Source organism: Platalea leucorodia, assembly GCF_965183815.1.
Source record: "Platalea leucorodia genome assembly, chromosome: 6".
In the NCBI taxonomy this organism is placed as follows: domain Eukaryota; kingdom Metazoa; phylum Chordata; class Aves; order Pelecaniformes; family Threskiornithidae; genus Platalea; species Platalea leucorodia.
In genome coordinates this window covers 35,523,018-35,541,875 of record NC_138828.1, presented here as the reverse complement: position 1 = coordinate 35,541,875, position 18,858 = coordinate 35,523,018, and the positions used below count along the sequence as shown (strand labels likewise).

Sequence of the window (18,858 nt, the reverse complement as noted above, 5' to 3'; positions counted from 1 at the left end):
TTCCAGCGACACAGGGAAAAGGCTCAGTCTACAAAACCCAGCTGTGGTATCACTGTGCATCAAAAATAGATTTTAAAATGTTACAGTTGCATGGCAAAGTACTGCAAAATTAGGAGATGTCCTAATTTACCTAATTTTGCCTAATACATATAATTATGGTATAAATGATGTTTAATGTCTACTACAACTTATAAGATATGATTATAACCTAATGGTGTAGCATCTTCTAGTTAATTTATGACTAAAATCTATCAACTTTAAGCCAGACCTAAAGTGAGTGGTGCTTTTATGAGAACAGAATTGATTTAGGCCACATCAAATAAAACATCCTCATTGAGTGAATTCCTCAGAGAGGTAGGGTTTTTTGTGTATGGGGAGCTTTAGACTGCAAAGTGTGATTATGACAAATACCCCGTGGATGGTAAATGTAGGTGGGAGGTGTGATGTTTGAAATTGTTAATATGTCCCTTCAGGAGGGCAAGCTGACAACATCTCTCAAAGCAGTGATTAGTTTGGAAGCGTTTTTTTTTTTAATAGCTTGAGAAACAACCCTTTTGGTACTGTCTCGCTCAATTCTCCGCTGTAACAAACTGTGTTAGCGCCACTGGATTTAATTAATCTACGCTGGCAGAGAAGCTGCTCTGCATTCCTTAGAGAGGAAAATTACTGAAGTTGTTGGAGGGGCCACTGAGGGTATGTATACGTGGACAACTGTAGCCAGACACAGGCTCTTCTGCCAATGCTCCTATCTGGCCAGACAGACACAAACCATTTGCAGTCCAGAAGCTGTATAGTCACGGTGCCCCTACTAATATACCCCACCTCTCAGCAGCCTTTCTAGTTCAGGCACGGTGCCGCATCAGCGTGGCATCCAGACCTGGGCTGGCTCGTGTCCAGTCATCACAGAAGAGTGGATGTTTTTCTGAGACCATAGTGTGGATGTGCCCTGAGAAGTTTTGTCAAAGCAACTTCGGCATCCTCAGGGCTGTTCGATCTTTCTTAGATTCCAGCTATCACTGAAGAACTTGCAGCTCGTGTAGCATACAGGTACCAATCTGCTTTGCAGATTTTCGTACTGAGGCTGTTTCCATGCTTAAAAGATTGCACTGCCTTCCTGCACACGTCTAATTGCAAATTAGGGCACTTGATTTGGTTTGGAAAGCAGCTACTTGATTTTTTTTCCCCTCTTAGTTTTTTTTTTCTATTCAGTGTAAATTAAAAGACAAATTATCCTTGGCTGAACTGTTGGCTTTTGAGACAGAACATTCTCACAGAGAAGGTCTGCAGTTTTGTTTGCACTTTGAGTTTAATCTAAAAGAGCTATGTTTCGCTTCCTTTTAGTAAATATTATCAGCCAGTTTCCTTGATAATCAAGTGCAGGAGTCTGTGTTAAAATTAGTAATGTTTCTGAATACCAGAGCGACGGATTCAACAAAGATATTGGCTTTCTGACATGCTATAATCTCCCTTATTCCTCAACAACTTCTCTGTGTTCCATGGGTGATAAACTGCCTGTCTCTCTCTTTCTCTTAGGAAATAATTACTGTGGCCCCCTCCTTTCTCCTTTACTTGCATCCCTTTTATTGAGCAAGTAATTGTTGCCTTTTCTTTTAGGTATGGTGTGACTGGTATGTATCTAATTAAACTCAGTGATTTTCTCAGTAGGTGTTAACTTTGAAGTCTGTGCCCTGTATTTCAGATCTGACATAGGGATTTCGTACCCAAAATTTTGTCTCGGTTGTAATCCTGTACCAGTTGGTTGAAAAAAATACAGTCTCTCTGCATAAAAATCTTCTGATGAATGAACTGTTAGAACTCTATGGGTGGAGTGGTATTCTTCACTTGCAGAATTTGGGCTTATTGAAGGGGTCGTAATAGATGCATAGTGATGTGAAACCAGATGTCTGATTAGTTAATTGTATAAGCTGAATTCATTAAATCATTCTGCATTGCAGTGCCACAACGTGAATAGGAAATGAACTTCTGGCCCATGCAAACTTGTTTTTTTATATTCTCCATTACATCTTTTCTGTTTTATTGTTGTTGGTGGTGGATTTTTTCAGTTTACCACTTAAGAATTTATTGCCAATAAGTATTATGTATTCTAGTTTTCTCCAGAACAATCTTGGTATTGTTTGTGTATTTTTTAAAATCCAGATTTTGCTCTTCTATTATTATTACCATTCCAAATTATTAAAAGTTTCCACACTTCTTTTCATATCTGTCACATCTGTAAAAATAATGACTATGCTAACCAACAGGTTACTGAAATATCACCTAAAAAATAGTGAGTTTTTAGATCAATCTTTCAAGCATTTTGACCAGATAGATAGTTCCATTGAAGTATACTGACTTATTTTCATTATTAACTCTGCTGTTCACTCTTTCTTTTCATATATTAGTGCTCATTTGTAAGATATATTGACTCACGTGAAAGTGATCCTTTTTTAAACTTTGATCCAAATACTTTTGTGCAATATATTGCTTTGCTGTTGATTTTGCCTTTTAACTTTACTATTGGGCCATCCAAAAAATAATAAAAATTTAAAAAAAAAAAAAAAGTATATCATAGCTTGTTCTATATGAACAAATGTTTATGTTATCAGTTATCTTCTTGTATTACTCTTTTGTAGACACAGTTTGTTTGCATATTTGTGCATATGTTTCAGTCTTTGAATGGGGAGTTCATTTAAAGAAAATGCAAAGCACTTACCCATTAGTGAAGTACTTACTTTTACTTATTAAAGGTAAATACAGTACAGATTGCACTTGCTTTGTCAATCTAATTCTGTTGGATTTTCAGTGTTGTTTGTGTGCTTTTCTTTCAGAGTACGGACATGAGTCCAGCTAGTAGCACCACCTCACTCCCTGTTAGCCCTCTTCCTGAGGAGCCGTTATTTTTCAAGGTACAGTTAATTAATTTCATAATAAATATTGTATATGAATTTTAGCTAATCATGTTATCTAATATACTATGAAGTGTTATTACTACTACTTCCTTTTCTTTAAATTACTGTGATATCAGCAGATGTTCTTATTTATCACAATACCATGCAGTTTTCAAGAAGTACCTAGAATAAAACGTTATTGGTTTTGAGAAGTTTATTCTTCCAGCAGACTAGAGCTATAAACCATTATTTATAAGATTGTGTTTTTATCTTTCTCATCTGCCAGCAATACATTTTGATATGTGCATTCCTGTATATGTCATTTTTCATCAACAGATTTCTCTTTATATTGCGTTTCAAGTACATGTTTTAATGAAACAATGACTAGTTACTGCAAAGGTACAGGAGATGTTAAAGATATGTCAAAGAACAGTTTTGGCGTAAATCCAGTGTAAGCCACAGGCCTCTCATTTTAGGTAATTTTAATAATAAATGATGGGACGATATCTGCAACTTCGTAAGATTTAACCTGTGAGGAGCAAGTGGCCCTATGTCACTTTTTCACCTGACTTCATGGTATCCAGCCCTGGGACAGCGAATGGCCTTAGACAGAGCCCGACTCCTGGAAGAGGCCTTCTGAGGCCACCCAGGTATTCAGAGCAGTGCTGCGGCTGCAGGCGAAGCGATCACCTTGCCAGTTGTTTGCTGGGGCAATGAAGAGGGAACTCGGGTTTTCAGCACCATTGTCTCAAACACGTGTCACACTATGGACAAAGTTACACTCACAGGAAAATTCCTTTTAAAATTTCCCCTTTCCCCAGTGAGCTTCCGCCTACTGTATGAAAAGAACTAGTAGCTTGGCTTGTGTTTTCAGTTGCTTTGTGATGACACTGAATTAAGGCTGAGGAAGTAGAATGAATGAAATTTGATGATGTAAAGTTTGCATCTCTCCTGCACATGCCTCCAGTGCAGGAAATAGCAGTGTCCTTCAGACCTGGCCAACCCCATAAAAAAAACTTCTGGAGTTTTTTTTTCTTTTCCCCATATTTTGTATGTCTGTGCAAGAGTTGTACCCTACAGTTCATAACCAGCTAGCTAGCCAGCTGATTCCTGTTACTAAAATGGTTAAGGACTGTGCTTGCTTGGTGGTTTCATCAGTGGAGGTACAGATGGGATAAATGTGGTCAGCTATTCACTGATTCTCATTCCTCTTTTGGGGTTTAATGCTTTCAAGACCCCTAGCCCTCGATCGGATTTGGCTGAAATTGAGCAATGTTGTGCCAAGATATTAGAGCACACTTTTTTTTTTTCTTGGGAAAGTCTACTCAACATTATAAGGCAGATTCGGTAGTTATTGTTTCTCCCTGTGCCTGGGAAACCACTAAGATACATCACATACAAAGAAATGGCCTTCTCAACTCAGATAAAGGTGTAAGAGGTAAGAAAATCTAACTTGAAATAGTTACAATAAACTCTCATGCTTTTAAATTCTCAGCTGAAGTAAGCAAACACCTCTGCATCAGGAACACTCGGACAGGTACACCGAGTGTGCTTCTTTATTTTTAAAGGAAATGGTGCTTGTATAGCTCAAAATGGGTTGCAAATGACTTCTTTGAAGTGGAATAGTTTGTCTAATGAAAAAATGAAGGTATTTCTTCATATTAATAGTCTCCTTCCTTTATATTTTATAGTAGAAAATGGTACAAGAAACTGAAAAAAAAGGGCAGGAAGCATTATTTAATCTTTCATTTTCAGTCAATTTTCAAAATGGGAAACATTTTCCTTTGGAATTCAAGTAAAATGGAGGCCAGACCAGGAAAAAGTCAAATACGTCTCACAGCCAAGGCCCTTAAGTAGAAATAAAAGTAATATAAAATGTAACAGTTTCTGTTATTTCTCCCTGACTCACTCCAAGAGAGAGCAATATTGTTACAGTAGTAATGTGAATTACTGGTTTTACAAGCCATAACCCTCTCCAAATACTGTCAGTCTATAATATTGGCTTTTGATGATGAGATGATGCATTTCCCTTAGCAACATGATAATAACCTTTCCCACCTCCTTGCTGTAGAAAGGAAGATTGAAAAAGGAATTCCATTCTGTGGTTCTGAAAATACAGGTGTAGTGAAGCAGGGTGGTATAAACGCTGCATCTCTTTGGGATAGTTGAAGATCTCTGAGCTAATGAGCTTTTATATTAGACTGTGAAATGAAACCAAGCCCCTGTTCTCAGTCACACCTGTTTATATACCAAGGAAGAGAACTGTCCTTTCTTGCATATTATCAATTCATCTTCAAAAGAAAGTCTGCATTTCTGCATAAAGAAAGAATGCAAATCCTGTCATCATACTCTTTTTATATCCAACTTCACCAAAGCAGATGCCTGTCATTTTTAATCCCACAGGATATGTGCTCTATAAATATGAAGGAGAACCTAAGCTTGTTCAAAAACATTTTAAGATTTTGAATTTAACCTAAGAAAAGTCGGAAGCAAGATTCCAATGGGGGTGCTTGCATGCTGCATCTCAGCTCTGGTAACACTGAACTCAGCTACCATTTTCACAATATATTGTGCATGCTGTGACATGCAGCACCGCCAGAAAGATCCAAATCATGTGAGACCATACTCAGGAGTATTTGGAGGGCAGTCTTTTCCAGTACAGCAAGAGATACTCCACCTGGATCCATTGTATACCATTATTTTAATGGAATCATTATGTTTTATTTATGTTAAGACAGTACCTGTAAAGGAGTGTCAGGGATACCTAGCACAAGGAATAGAAAACAATTGAGTAAGAAATGAGGGCAGCCAACTCCAGTGCTATTTAATCCTAAAAGCAACCCTGAGAAAATGAAAACATAAATGTATCATTAATGCCATTCAGCAACCTTTGCCCCATAACCCATGGAATTTGGCTTTAGTTGAGGAACAAGCGACCTTGCACAGTAGCCAGAAGTACAACCAATTTTTTGTGTGACTTCGGGTTTCCTTCTCCCTGCGCAGTTAGCGACACACATGCGTTCAGAGCAGTCTTCCCTAGCCATGCTCTTTAAAAGCTTAGAAAAAAATCCTGTTCAGACATGTATGCAGACAGCGCACTTTTGAAAAGCTTTTCTAAACCAATTTTTGATAAAACACTCATAGGCATTTCTTTTTAGTGAGGGTTATTTTTAAGTCAAATTCCAGCTTTCAATCCTCTGCTGTTTCCTGTGGTTAAAGCTATTTAAAAAAGCAAGATCTTTTCCCATATTATGGGAAAAGTTTATTTCTTCTTTTACAAAAGAACATCTCTTTGTTAGTGGTTTTGCACTTAAATCTTTCTGTAGGGAGGATCTTCTTTGAACAGAAGTTTATCCTTCTGTCCCTATATAATATTTGTTGAAGAATTAGAGCCTTATCTTGGGGAAAAAGTTATGTCACAGTTGAAAAATTTCAGAATTAAGAATCTGAAATACAACAGAGCAGACTGGTATTTGTCATGCAACCTTAACTCAAGTGTTATTCTATGTTATAATAGCAAAACTGTAGCTGGCTCAAATGTGAGTGACTTTTAATTATGACTACTTAAATCTATGCTCATAAGCTGTAATTAAAAATAATCTTGCCTTTCATTTAGAAGATCAGTGAAGGAGGGGGTATTTCTGAAAGGTCAACTTACCAAGCAATGTCTCATCCATTTCTTAGAACATTCCTTTCTGCTACTCATTATACTGTGCTTTATTATAACAGTATTTTATTATATTTTAAATTATTCAAAAATATAGTGACAGGCACTTTTAAGAAGCGATCTATGACAGCCATTTAGTACATAAGATATCTAATATTACCTAATTATACATTATCTGTTATAACGAGCACCAGTCTCACTGGTTATTAGCCACAACCAAGTTGTAAATAGTAACCATAATAGTAATTTATTATACCAATGTTTAATTGCATTTCAATTCCATGATTAATCTCAACCATGCTTTACTAATTGGCATTAAACATAAGAAAATAATCCTTACATTCTTTCCTTTCTGCTTTCAGGGAGCTGAGAATTTCCTTCAGCATTTATTATCTCACTGTGTTCTGGCTTCTGTAATTAATACTTGTGATGCTAATTCCCTGAGTAAGAAATGGAAATGTCAGCACAAGTAGCAAAAGCTAACAGTCCTTAGCAGTGTTACCACTGCTGTAGGTCTAATAAGGTCTAGATCTATACTAAATTAGGTCTATACTAATAGTTCTGCCATTCATCCTGCAGCTCTACAGGCTCTGTAAACGCAGATCTTTGCAGTCACTAATGGGCATGACTCTGGCAGCTCATGACATTTGTGCATACAACTTTAACAAGAGATAAATTTTCCATCTGGTCAATAATCAGATTAATATTTTTACTGCAGATGTTTGGAACAATCAATATGACAGTCACAATAATGATCGCTGGTTAGCCAAGGCGACTTATCTTTGAGAGTGTGACTTTACATATCTAGCTGAAGAAAGAGGTCTTGTCCAAACTTAGTCAGCAATGATGACAACAAATTGGGCCTATACTTCAGAAAGCTTCTTATGCTCATTGACACACAGCCAGCGTATTTACCCTCTCTTCCTTAAATGCACTATTTCTGATATTTTAAGTTTGCTGGCACTTCTTTGAATAAGACCATTTTAATGTAGTGTTTCTTTTTGTTTTCAAAACAGACCCTGAAATAATCACATAGACATTATGACCCATGGGCAGATACAGGTTAGGGTTCAGGCATCCTCTTTCATGGGTTGGAGGCCTCATTAGCTCTTGTCCCTCTCATTCCACGCTCCACCTGAATTTCTGCTTCCACTGAGCAGCTCGTAAGCTCTGAAGCCTCTCTGATTTTTGGTTTTTGTTTGTCACAGAAATATTTTTGGTATTTCTACTAAACTGAAGAGAGTTCTAGAATTATGGCTCACTCAACCCCACCTCTCCTAATCTTGCCCCCCTGATCTCCAGCTTGTTTTAAACCAGTCTTTCATCCTTCTTCGGTGGTTTAATCGATTCCTCCCACTCTTTACTTTTATTTCCTGTATCAGTATTCTCTTTCTCTATGACTCCTTGTGTCTTACTGGTGTAGCACAGGCTTTCAAAAGTCACATTATACAGTGGCTTTCTGCCTTTCGTAGAATCATAGAATCACGGAATCGTTAAGGTTGGAAAAGATACTTAAGATCATCGAGTCCAACTGTTAACCTATCACTGCCAAGTCCACCACTAAACCATGTCCTCAAGCACCACGTCTACCCTTCTTTTAAATACCTCCAGGGATGGGGACTCAACCACTTCCCTGGGCAGCCTGGTCCAATGCCTGACTGCCCTTTCGGTGAAGAAGTTTTTCCTAATATCCAACCTAAACTTCCCCTGGTGCAGCTTGAGGCCGTTTCCTCTCGTCCTATTGCTTGTTACTTGGCAGAAGAGACCGACCCCCACCTCCCTACAACCTCCTTTCAGGTAGCTGTAGAGAGCAATAAGGTCTCCCCTCAGCCTCCTCCAGACTAAACAACCCCAGTTCCCTCAGCAGCTCCTCATAAGGCTTGTTCTCTAGACCCTTCACCAACTTTGTTGCCCCTCTTTGAACATGCTCCAGCACCTCAATGTCCTTCCTGTAGTGAGGGGCCCAAAACTGAACATAGTATTTAAGGTGCGGCCTCACCAGTGCCGAGTACAGGGCACAAGATCACCTCCCTGGTCCTGCTGGCCACACTATTCCTGATAAAAGCCAAGATGCCATTGGCCTTCTTGGCCACCTGAGCATACCGCTGGCTCATGTTCAGCCGGCTGTCAACCAACACCCCCAGGTCCTTTTCCGCCGGGCAGCTCTCCAGCCACTCCTCCCCAGCCTGTAGTGTTGCATGGGGTTGGTGTGACCCAAGCGCAGGACCCAGCACTTAGTCTTGTTGAATGAAAGCCTTCAATTTTGTAATTTCTGAGAAAAGACTTACACATCTGACTTGTTTCGCAAGCTTTATCATTGTAGTATACGAGATCTGCAAAAGCACTGAATTTATTCTGAAGGTAGGAGTGAGAAGTAAGTATTATGGGTCCTGTTTCAAGAAGCATCTGTGCAGCTATTCACTCTCTTCCTTTTTCTCAGTAGCTCTGTGCACACCTTTCCTAAGGACCAGGGCTCCGCCAGCAAGTCCATCTGAGTAGAACTACATCATGTGTAATATTTGCATCAGCTCATCCAGCAGGATGTGGATGTGGCTGTGAAATTCTCCTTCTAAGCTTTGACTGATATGAAATGGAGTGACAAAGAATAACATCATCAAAACAGAGCTTAATGGAAGAAAAAAAAAAATATATATATACTTGCCCAGTTTTCCCCTGACCTAATAAGTTCTTTCAGGTCTTAGTTTATCCTGGCCTGTAAACTTATTCTGGGAAACAAGTTGTCTCTCACCCAACGTGCTCTCTGTGTCTGCCATTGATTCTGACTTCTTGCTCTTGCTGAAAGTGCACTATGTTTATGGCCAAATTTGAACACATCTTTATGTACCTTGTATGTGTCCATTGAACAACCTGTCTGCTATGCCATGGAACCAGAAATATCTACCTCTTCATGCAGGTTTTGAAAGGAGGAGATACAGAAGGCAATGGAACTACTGTACAATCTAAGAATACTGCTATACAATTTTAGCAATACTATATTTGAGTTAATCATTCAGGTAATGTTACTGCTTAGCTACTTCAGATTATTAGACTTCCCTACTTGACAGTATGTGATTTAGCTCTCTTAGGGGAAACTGGGTGAGCAAAAAGAAACAAATAGACTAAATAAGCAGTCTCCCAAGGCAGAGTAAAGACCAGGACAAAAGACTGCCTCCGGGGCTGGATCTCCATCCTTGTTTGGTTAGTGGCACTAATTAACCAATCTAAGTGTAATGAAGTGTCAAAAACCAGACTGTAGAAGAGAGTGAATATCAAGAACCCCTCAATGGATATTCTTTTCTGAATGACTGATTTATAGTTAAGAAAGAATTTATCACTCGGACAAAAGTGGTCTTGAGTGCCTGTGGGTAACTGTATACCTGCCAGGCTTCATGTATGGAGAAGACAGACAAATATTTACACATTCTGAACACAGGACGGTATTTCCTGAGATTACCATTTCCTTCAGGGCTTGCAGATTAAAGTTTGGTCTGAGAACAAAATTATTCAAGAGAGGTAGTAGCTGAAGGCCCTAACACCCGAAGTGCGGGATCATTCAAGAAAACTTGTGTGAGCTCAGAAGTACAGTTGTCCTGGTACAAGGACATTTTACAAGATTTAGTTGTTTGTGTTTTTTTGCCTTTTTAAAAATACTTTAATTTTTCTTGCAGGGAGCATAGGTACAACATACGTAATTTCCCAGTGTCACTGATATAATTACTGAAAGAATCAGGAATGAGACTAGGAACTACACCTGTATTGCATGATTTCTTTCTGCCTCTGTGCCTTGGTCATAACTGCCTTTCTTTCCCAAATTTTGTGAACGTGCATTCTCTTTTAGTATGTTTTCCTTAATTTATTGAAACTTTCTTCATAGAGTGAGGGTTAGTTCAATCTTTCAAAATTGCAAGCCATTGGCTTACGCAAAATTCATGCTTTTAATGCTATAAATCCAGTTATTTTCTCAGTGAGCCATATACAGAAAAAGGATTAACGTCTGTCTTACTAAAATCTCCATAAGCAGCCAGAAACACAGATGATGCTTCAACCAAAGGCATGCAGAAGGATCATCATTACTTTTTTTCAGTTAACAGCGTGTCCTGGTTTCACCTGGGATAGAGTTAATTTTCTTCCTAGTAGCTGGTATAGTGCTGTGTTTTGGATTTAGGATGAGAATGATGTTGATAACACACTGAGGTTTCAGTTGTTGCTAAGCAGGGCTTATGCCAGTCAAGGACTTTTCAGCTTCCCATGCTCTGCCTGGTGCACAAGAAGCTGGGAGGGGGCACAGCCAGGACAGCTGCCCCAGACCGGCCAAAGGGCTATGCCATACCGTATGGCGGCGTGCTCAGTACATAAACTGGGGGGAATTGGCTGGGGGGTAGCGATCGTTGCTTGGGGATGGGCTGGGCATCGGTCAGCAGGTGGTGAGCAATTGTATAGTATATCACTTGCTTTGTATATTATTACTGTATTATTAGTATATTATTATTATTATTACTACTACTACTACTATTACTACTATTCTATTATATTTTACTTCAATTATTAAACTGTTCTTATCTCAACCCACAAGTTTTCTCACTTTTACCCTTCCAATTCTGTCCCTCATCCCACCGCCGCAGCAAGCGGCTTGTGTTGCTGGCTGGGGTTAAACCACAATGCAGGGTTTCCAGAATCACTTAAAAATTGATGTAATCAGTACTACAAGGGTAAATATTAGGTTAATTCAGGTTTCTTCTCTCGGGCAGAAACACGATCACACAGTGAATTATGGTAGATACCTACAGGGTAAGTTTTTCCTGCTGAGTACTCTATATCTAAGATTAAAATGTCATAAAACTTGTAGCATTACAGGTTGCTGAAAACATGTTATCAGTAAGACTATGAAAAAAGATTTTCTTGAAACTCCATGGGAGGATCCTGATATCTGCAGTAACAGCACTTAAAGTTCGTCGTCTTAATCATCTCAATAAATATAGTAAATTCTCCTAATTTCCCTTGGCTACGAACCAATAGACATAAGTAAATCTTGGGGAGGACATTGGCATTTGGAAAATATGATGAACATTCTTTTAGTGAGCAAAATTATTCCAAGGGGTTCAGAGTTAAATCCTGTTTAAATCAATGGTGCAGTGCCCATTGACTATGGTGACATGTGCCTTCAGTTCATGGATGGCATGGTTTATGTCAGAGGCATCGATTACTTTAGAAGTGAAAATGTAAATCTGTACTGACCATTTTAACCCCATCAATTATTTCAGAGGTGAAAATGTAAATCTGTATTGACCGTTCCAACCCAAGAGTATTTTTTGTGGTTGCATTGTTGTAAATGAGACAAAGTTGGGGTGTTTTCATGAATTTTGTTCTATATAATTAAAATATAGGACTGTTTGCAATGCAAGAATTTATTTAATAGTAATGATTCAGTTTCCAGTATGTGTTAGAATAGATGTTTTCTTCCTAGAATAAATTAAACAAACTGGGGACTTGGAAATGTGTCTCCTGCATCTCAGATGAGTATTCTCACAGTAGCAGGTGGTCTCTCTCTCCCTCTTCCTGGCCAGTGATTGCATTTTTGAGCCAGAAAACTTCTGAAAGACATTTGCATGGAAACTTAACATGTTTTTGGAAAAAAGTTTTGGCTTCATCAAATAAAAGTTTTCAAACGGAAAGCATCCATTAAAAAGTTCCTTGACTCTTCTGTTAAAACACATATAAACAACTTTCCCAGTGTCTAAATAAGTAATGTTAATGACCCAGCCACATGTTTGCAAACATAATCCTTTACTGTAGGAAACACAGGGTTGGCATTTTGAAATTCTTATCAAGTTGGATGTCTCAAAAGTACAACTCTAAAAATAAGTGACTGATTTTGATAATGCTCTCCTAGAGTTTAGAGAGACAGATATTTTGGTGAGCAATTTAGACAGCCATTAAGGAGAGTGGAATATATTCTGTTAATCATAATCACCTGAAATTAAAAGCAGGATTTAATTGCTGAAACAAAGACACCTTGTGTCACTTAAGAAACCCAGCTATATTCTGCTTTTCCTCTAACTGCCTCTCTGGTAGAGCAGACAAAGTACTGAGAGATGATGAATACTGCTTTGCTATAGTTTGGTTTGTTTTTTTTTTTTTATTCCTGTGGTTGGTTTGTTTGTTTTGTTTTGTTTTTTCTTTTTTCCTTTTATTTGGGTTTGTCCCTGGGTCATGCTGTGTCTCTTGGTAAGTTATAATCTCCCTTGCAAGCCACATGTTTATGCTGGGCTGTTTAATTTTGCTGAGGAAACTGGCTTATGGGGAGACTTTGAGCGTATGATACAACTGAACTAGATGAGGTACAATGTTTGGTTGGGAGTTTTCCAAATGCTGTTCCTCTTCCCAGCAATCCTGTGCATGGTGGCATAACATTAAAGCTATTTTTGTGTATTTAAATATTTGAAGTATAACATTGTTATAGTATTGTTGGGGTAAGTTTCTCCTTTCTGAAAGGTGTGATGTGTGGTGATTTTAAGCGATAGCATCTGCATTCCATTTACTCTCTGCTCTTTTCTTTGCTTCCAATGCAGTTCAGTATGCTCGTGATTGGTAATGAAATATAGTTGTGTGTTTAAAGTGACCTTTTCAAGGCTCATTATTTTTTCAAGAATCATCAAGTTGTCTTTTGCCTGTTTTCCACAATTTTTTAAAAATGGGACAAGTAAAAGAACATTTTTATTTGTTTATTGAAGGGTTCTTAACTGTGGCTGAATGAACTGGCTCTTAATAGTGGTCCAGGAAAGTTACGTCTCATCACATGTGTAGGGTAAATCTTTATTCAGGCTTCTTCATTTATCAGGGATTAGTGAGAGCCCTGAAGGGTACTGGGGAGGGAGACAATGGAAAGTGTCAGTCACTTACTCCTTTTTAAAATGTCTAAAAGCTACAGTCTCTAGGCTGTAGCTCTGTTGTGTTATTGTCATGAGGAACGTGTATGGGGAAAATACCATTCCAACTTCAAGTAGTTTACAGGTAAATGTGACAGTTTTCTGAAAATATTGTAATATTTAGGTACTGTAATGCACTCTTAAACACTTCTTAAAAGAAACAGAGGTGGATATGATGCACTTACAGATTGCTGTTTAAAAAAAAGGGGGGGGGGGGGCAAAAGAAAAAAGAGCATTGCCTTCATGGCTGAAGGACTTGATAATGGGGGTGGAGGGGTGGGAAAAGGCCCTTAAAAAGACTTGGTCATTTGATTCTGACCAGGTGAATAATGAACAAAATATTCAGCAGATTGTCTGACAGAAATTCACAGGGAATACATGAACTGAGGAAGAAATTTATTTTTTTCTCTTAGATTTGATATCTTCAAGCAAAGATGAATGCTATAGATAAGAAGGAATAATACAGTTTTAATTTATAAGGAATTGGGATTGATGGGGGCCTCCTGTCCCTCACAGCCACTTGTAGTAGTCTCTCACTACTCTTGTAGTAGTTACTCTCGGCAGTATTGTATAGTCCCAATCCTAATTTGGTTAAAGTCACTTTAGAACAGTCTTTTCATCCCCTAATGGTTCTGTTCCTCTGGTGTCTGGACATCTCCATCGCTTGAAATCAACATTGCCATTTGCTGTAATTGGCACGTTTCTGGATGTCTTCAGTAACCAAGGAAGGAATGAACAAGTATAATTGATTTTTATTCCCCCCACCTGCATGGCAGGATTCTTCCAAAACAGAGTGAAGTTTCATATCTATGTGAAAGGGAGAAGTACATAATGCTCCACATGACTGTACAGAGCAGATCTTTGTTTCTGGTGCTTCTAACAAGATGCATAAATAGCCAGTTTATTTCAATAAATCAGTAAATAGAAGTAAGATTCAGGAAAAAAATTGATGTGTCTAAAGCAGAACAAAGGGAAGATTGGATCTGAGCAATAAAGAGTTGTTTTCAAGGCCAATTAAATATCAAGTTTTTACAAGCAATGTCAAACAAATACTATTGCTGAAGTTTTTTGTCTACCTTTCACTAAAATACCTGGAGCGTCACCTCTTTCACAGGCTGCTATGTCTGCATCAAATTTAAAATGCCTAGGAAACATGCACTGACTGAAGATCTGCAGGGCATAATTATGTATCTTACAAAAATAGATGCAATAAAAACATGAAAAAGATAAATAGGAAGAAAACTGGTGACAGTGAACATTTAAAATAACGTAGTTAATTTGGCATGCCAGTATTAAAGAATTTAGTTTTACACACACGCAAAAGTTACCAAATTTTTGGTGCTACGAGAGAAAAATTTTAAAGATATTCAATATTGTTTTCATGCTGGTATTGCAACTGTGAAGCAGGATGGAGTTAGGATTCTGTTTGAGAGGGGAATTAGGAATGTAACATTGACCTATTGTTTCTGCGTGATTGTTTGGATTGCTATAGGTCGGTTTGCTTTGATCAAATTTTCAGTGTCTTTGGACACGAAATAAATGTTCCTGTATTTGCAAGCTCAATAGGCCAGTGTCTTTCTGCAGACAGTTCTGGATGTGCATTCGCTGCTCTGTCCATAGTGTGCTCTGCTCACTGAGCAGCACTGAGAGGAGGGATTTTGTGGAAAGGAAAGGACTTGGGACAAACCTGACCACTTGAATTCTAGTTGTCATTTTGATATAGAATTAAATTTGGGTGTGAAATGGTTTTCCTGTCCCATGGAAATGTCAAACATTTCAGACATTCTCCTGCTCTGCACAGGCACGAAACAAGCAGATCATAAGCCATCTCATTTGCCCACTCCTAGTTATAAGCAGCAAAGCTTTTAGCTGTGATAGTAAGGTATTTGTCATAATTAGGAAGGACCAGAATGGTACTTGTGGCTTCTTGGTATCTTCAGTATTTTGCTTTATGCTCTGCTATATTCTTGAGGACACTCCTTCAATTGCAAGTTTGTATATTTGATGTTTATTGCCATCTTATAAACATTTTGAATGAATAACATATACAGGCCTTCAAGTTAGTAATCCTTTAGGCCTTTTGCTTCAGTCTCCTCTGCTGAATATCCTTTCTCCCTCTACAACCACGGAATGGTTGATTCCAGTACTCTTCATCTGATTTCCATAATTATTCCCAGTGATGTGTGAGGATGAATGCAAATTTGTTAGCAAAATGATAATTCCTTATCATGACAAGAAAAAAAAAATATGCAGAATTATCTGTCCATAAATTAAAACAACATTATTATTATTGGATTTAATCTATTTTATAAAGCAGTATGCACCGCTTAGATAGAAGGAGGTCCTTAGAGTAAGTGTGATTAATTGGGAAAAAATTAACAAATGTTATGAAGCTGTTATTTTTTTTATATATTGGTACTGCAATCATATAAATGCTACTCACATATCATCTAGATATCTTCAGCATGCAAATTGGAGGGGACTGATCATTATAAATATTAATTCTGAGGTGCCAAGGGTCTTGCAAACACTAATCCTCATAACAGTCCTATAGGATGAAGAGGCATTGCTATCTTCTGTTCACAGAAAGAGGCTTGAGGTATTTCCACTGGATTGGTGATACTGCACACTGTCCTTATCTTAGACTGGAGAACTGATTCTGCTTTTCCTTGTTTCAGTTTCCAGCTGTTAGTTATTCCTCACTGACCTGTGTCTTACTGAAAAGGCTAATCTTCCCACTCAAAAGAAGAATACTGCAACTCCTTTGCTACCCAAACTGAGGAGCCAAGCCTGCTCTGCAAACATCTCCCCATTCACAGTCATGTGTAGGAAATTATAATTTCTCTTTAAATAAATTTATTATATTTTAAGATAACCATCAATTCAATATAGCATTAAACAGAGAAGTAATTGGTACTGTGTGAGACATCAGTTCTCTGTATAATACTAAGAATTCTTTGCTTATAGGAATGGAAAGATAGCTTGAAAGAACTATTTTTCAAGTTTGCATCATATTATTTGATGGGAAATGTAGAGTGTTAAATATTGTTTTGTACAGTTCTGGATGATTTTCTATCTACAGAGTCCTTCCCATGTCATATGGAAGTGAGTTGCTTTTTTTTTTCTTTTTTCTTTTTTTTTTCTTTTTTTTTTTTTTTTTTTTTTTTTTTTTTTTTTTTTTTTTTTTTTTTTTTTTCTGTTTTATGTTGTTTCCCCTCTGGGAGCCTGTACACCAAGGGCTTTAAGTGTGGAAACGGCAGGCATTTGCTAAAAAAAATTAGTCACTCTTCTGCTACAAGAAGATGAGGTATAAATGTCCATTTGTATTCAATCCCTTCTCTAATATTTTTGTAAACTTTTTTGTGGTTTGTGGAAATCATAATTGCTCACCTCTTCGTAGGAATGTCTTGTGTACCTCTGTGAATCATTCAAAGCAACAGTGCAGGCAAGCTTTGTGATGCAGTTAGCTTAAAAGAGTATTCCCAGAAGGATCCAAAAAGGCAGAACTAACTGAATCTAAGGAAGTGCATGCCTCACCAGGGAACAGATTAAGTTAAATTGGCTTATGATTATGATTTAAAGTGCATCATTTGTTCTTTCGTGATGTATCTAAGAGGTTGCTATTTGACTGTCCAATTGCAGCAGCTTTGTCCCTTCAGGCTGTATTGGCAGGCTGAAAAATCTAACTAAACATGGTGTTGTGAACTGGAGTGCAGCTGATCACTTTGTCAGGTTCTTGTATCCCTCAGACTGTAAGTGATTTGTCAGGAGAAAGGTAAGAAAGATATGACTGCAAACAAAGGTAGCATTTAATGTTAGTGTGAGCCTAATGGCAGAGAAACAAGTAGTCAAGAAACAGTGATGTGACTTAAGTCAAACAGAAGATCAGAAGCCAACGATGCGCTTGCTCCGTGTGTTTGAAGAGCTTGGTATGGTGATTCTGTAGGTTAGTGCAGGCCAGAGGTTTGGGGCTTGTTACTTCGCACAGCAAGAGCCAAAGGCAGTCTAAGCCTTGCAGTTGTGGCATTTCTGGGCAGTTGGTTGTGCCAAAGGTGTCCGATTCGAGATGGGTAGATGGATGGATGTCAGATAGACCATGCCATTTCCCTCCTGTGTAATGAAGGAATGACACCTCCCTAGGTCCCTTCCAAAGCATAATATGTGCACTATGGGACATTAGTGACCTATAGTTTGGATCAGTGACTGAAGGAGTAATTAAAATTACCGTCCTCATCAATGTGACTAATGTTGTACTTTGTACCTGCATTAAATTGATCTGAAGGCAGATTAAAGTAGAAGAGAGACTTCTTTTAACCTGACTTTTCTACATGACGAAACTTAGTGTGCTGCCAGCTAAATTCATCAAAGGCTTCAGCTGGAAAGATATCCCTGCAGATATACAATATACATAAGCTGTGCTGTGCTATTTTTCAGCCATACTGGCCTGTTATCGGAAATTTTTTTTGCAGTTGAGATGTAGTTTTCAGAGGATCAACTTAGGCTTAAGAATGATTAAAGGAAGTTATCTGTGAGTCCTTTGGGTTAAGGAAGTATGCTTACTTTAAATGAATCAAGTAACATCTTCATTCCTTGGTATGTGGGTGTTACGGGGTTGAGAAAAAAAGAAACAACAACTGACTGTCACACTGTGACTAATGGAGCATTAGACTGTTGAGCAAAACCAAGCATTTGGCAGTATAACAAACATGTTTACAACCAAGATGTTTAGTGGAATTCACCAATTGTTAGGTTAAATCAACAGAAGCCATCTTTATGTGCCCTGCATGAGTTCAGTTTATCAGGTGGCTCTTTCCATCTGTGTTTTTTTTTTTTTTTTTTTTTTTTTCCCCCTGTCTTGTCTTAAATAACAGCATGTTCATCATTTCACCCTCTTGACTCGGTTTTGTCTCTGTGATATTGACTGTAACAGAACAAAATTATTGTACAAAATACTACATGGCTAACACCAGAAAAATCTTTCCTCTGTAAATATTTTACCTAAAAAGGGTTCAAATACAGCCTGTGATGTGACAATTGATGCTAATCCTGCTTTTAAATAAAAATGCTCATGCAGTATATGATGAGAGAGAAACACTGCTAGTATGCATAAAGGGGAGGATTCCTTTTGTGGCATTGGAAAAAAGATGTCATGACAAACATGAGCATGTTATGAGATTTTACTGTGTCATACCAGCTGTTTGTAGATTGGCTCTTATTTCTTTCCAGCCCTTTTGGGCAATTAAATTTTTAAAAGTAAGGATTTGGGGCCTTGTTAGGATTTTTACGGAGAGCCAATTGTATTTCATCCTGTGATTCTCTTGGCTGTAGTGTAGCCTTGGCTCCGGTGGTGTTACTGGGAGTCTCCTGCAGAGAAGGT

The 18,858-nt window shown here is 38.0% G+C and overlaps 1 protein-coding gene across 2 annotated transcripts in view; it reads left to right on the top strand.

Moving 5' to 3' along the window:
* The window catches only part of CCSER1 (coiled-coil serine rich protein 1), a gene marked incomplete at both ends in the record, with an annotated part of 644,165 nt that overhangs the window by 266,110 nt on the left and 359,197 nt on the right, over positions 1-18,858 (top strand). For both annotated transcript variants that reach the window (XM_082314793.1, XM_082314794.1), the window contains one exon: positions 2,829-2,906. In XM_082314793.1, the coding sequence (XP_082170919.1) occupies positions 2,829-2,906 (78 nt within the window). The remainder of the gene's footprint in view (positions 1-2,828; positions 2,907-18,858) is intronic.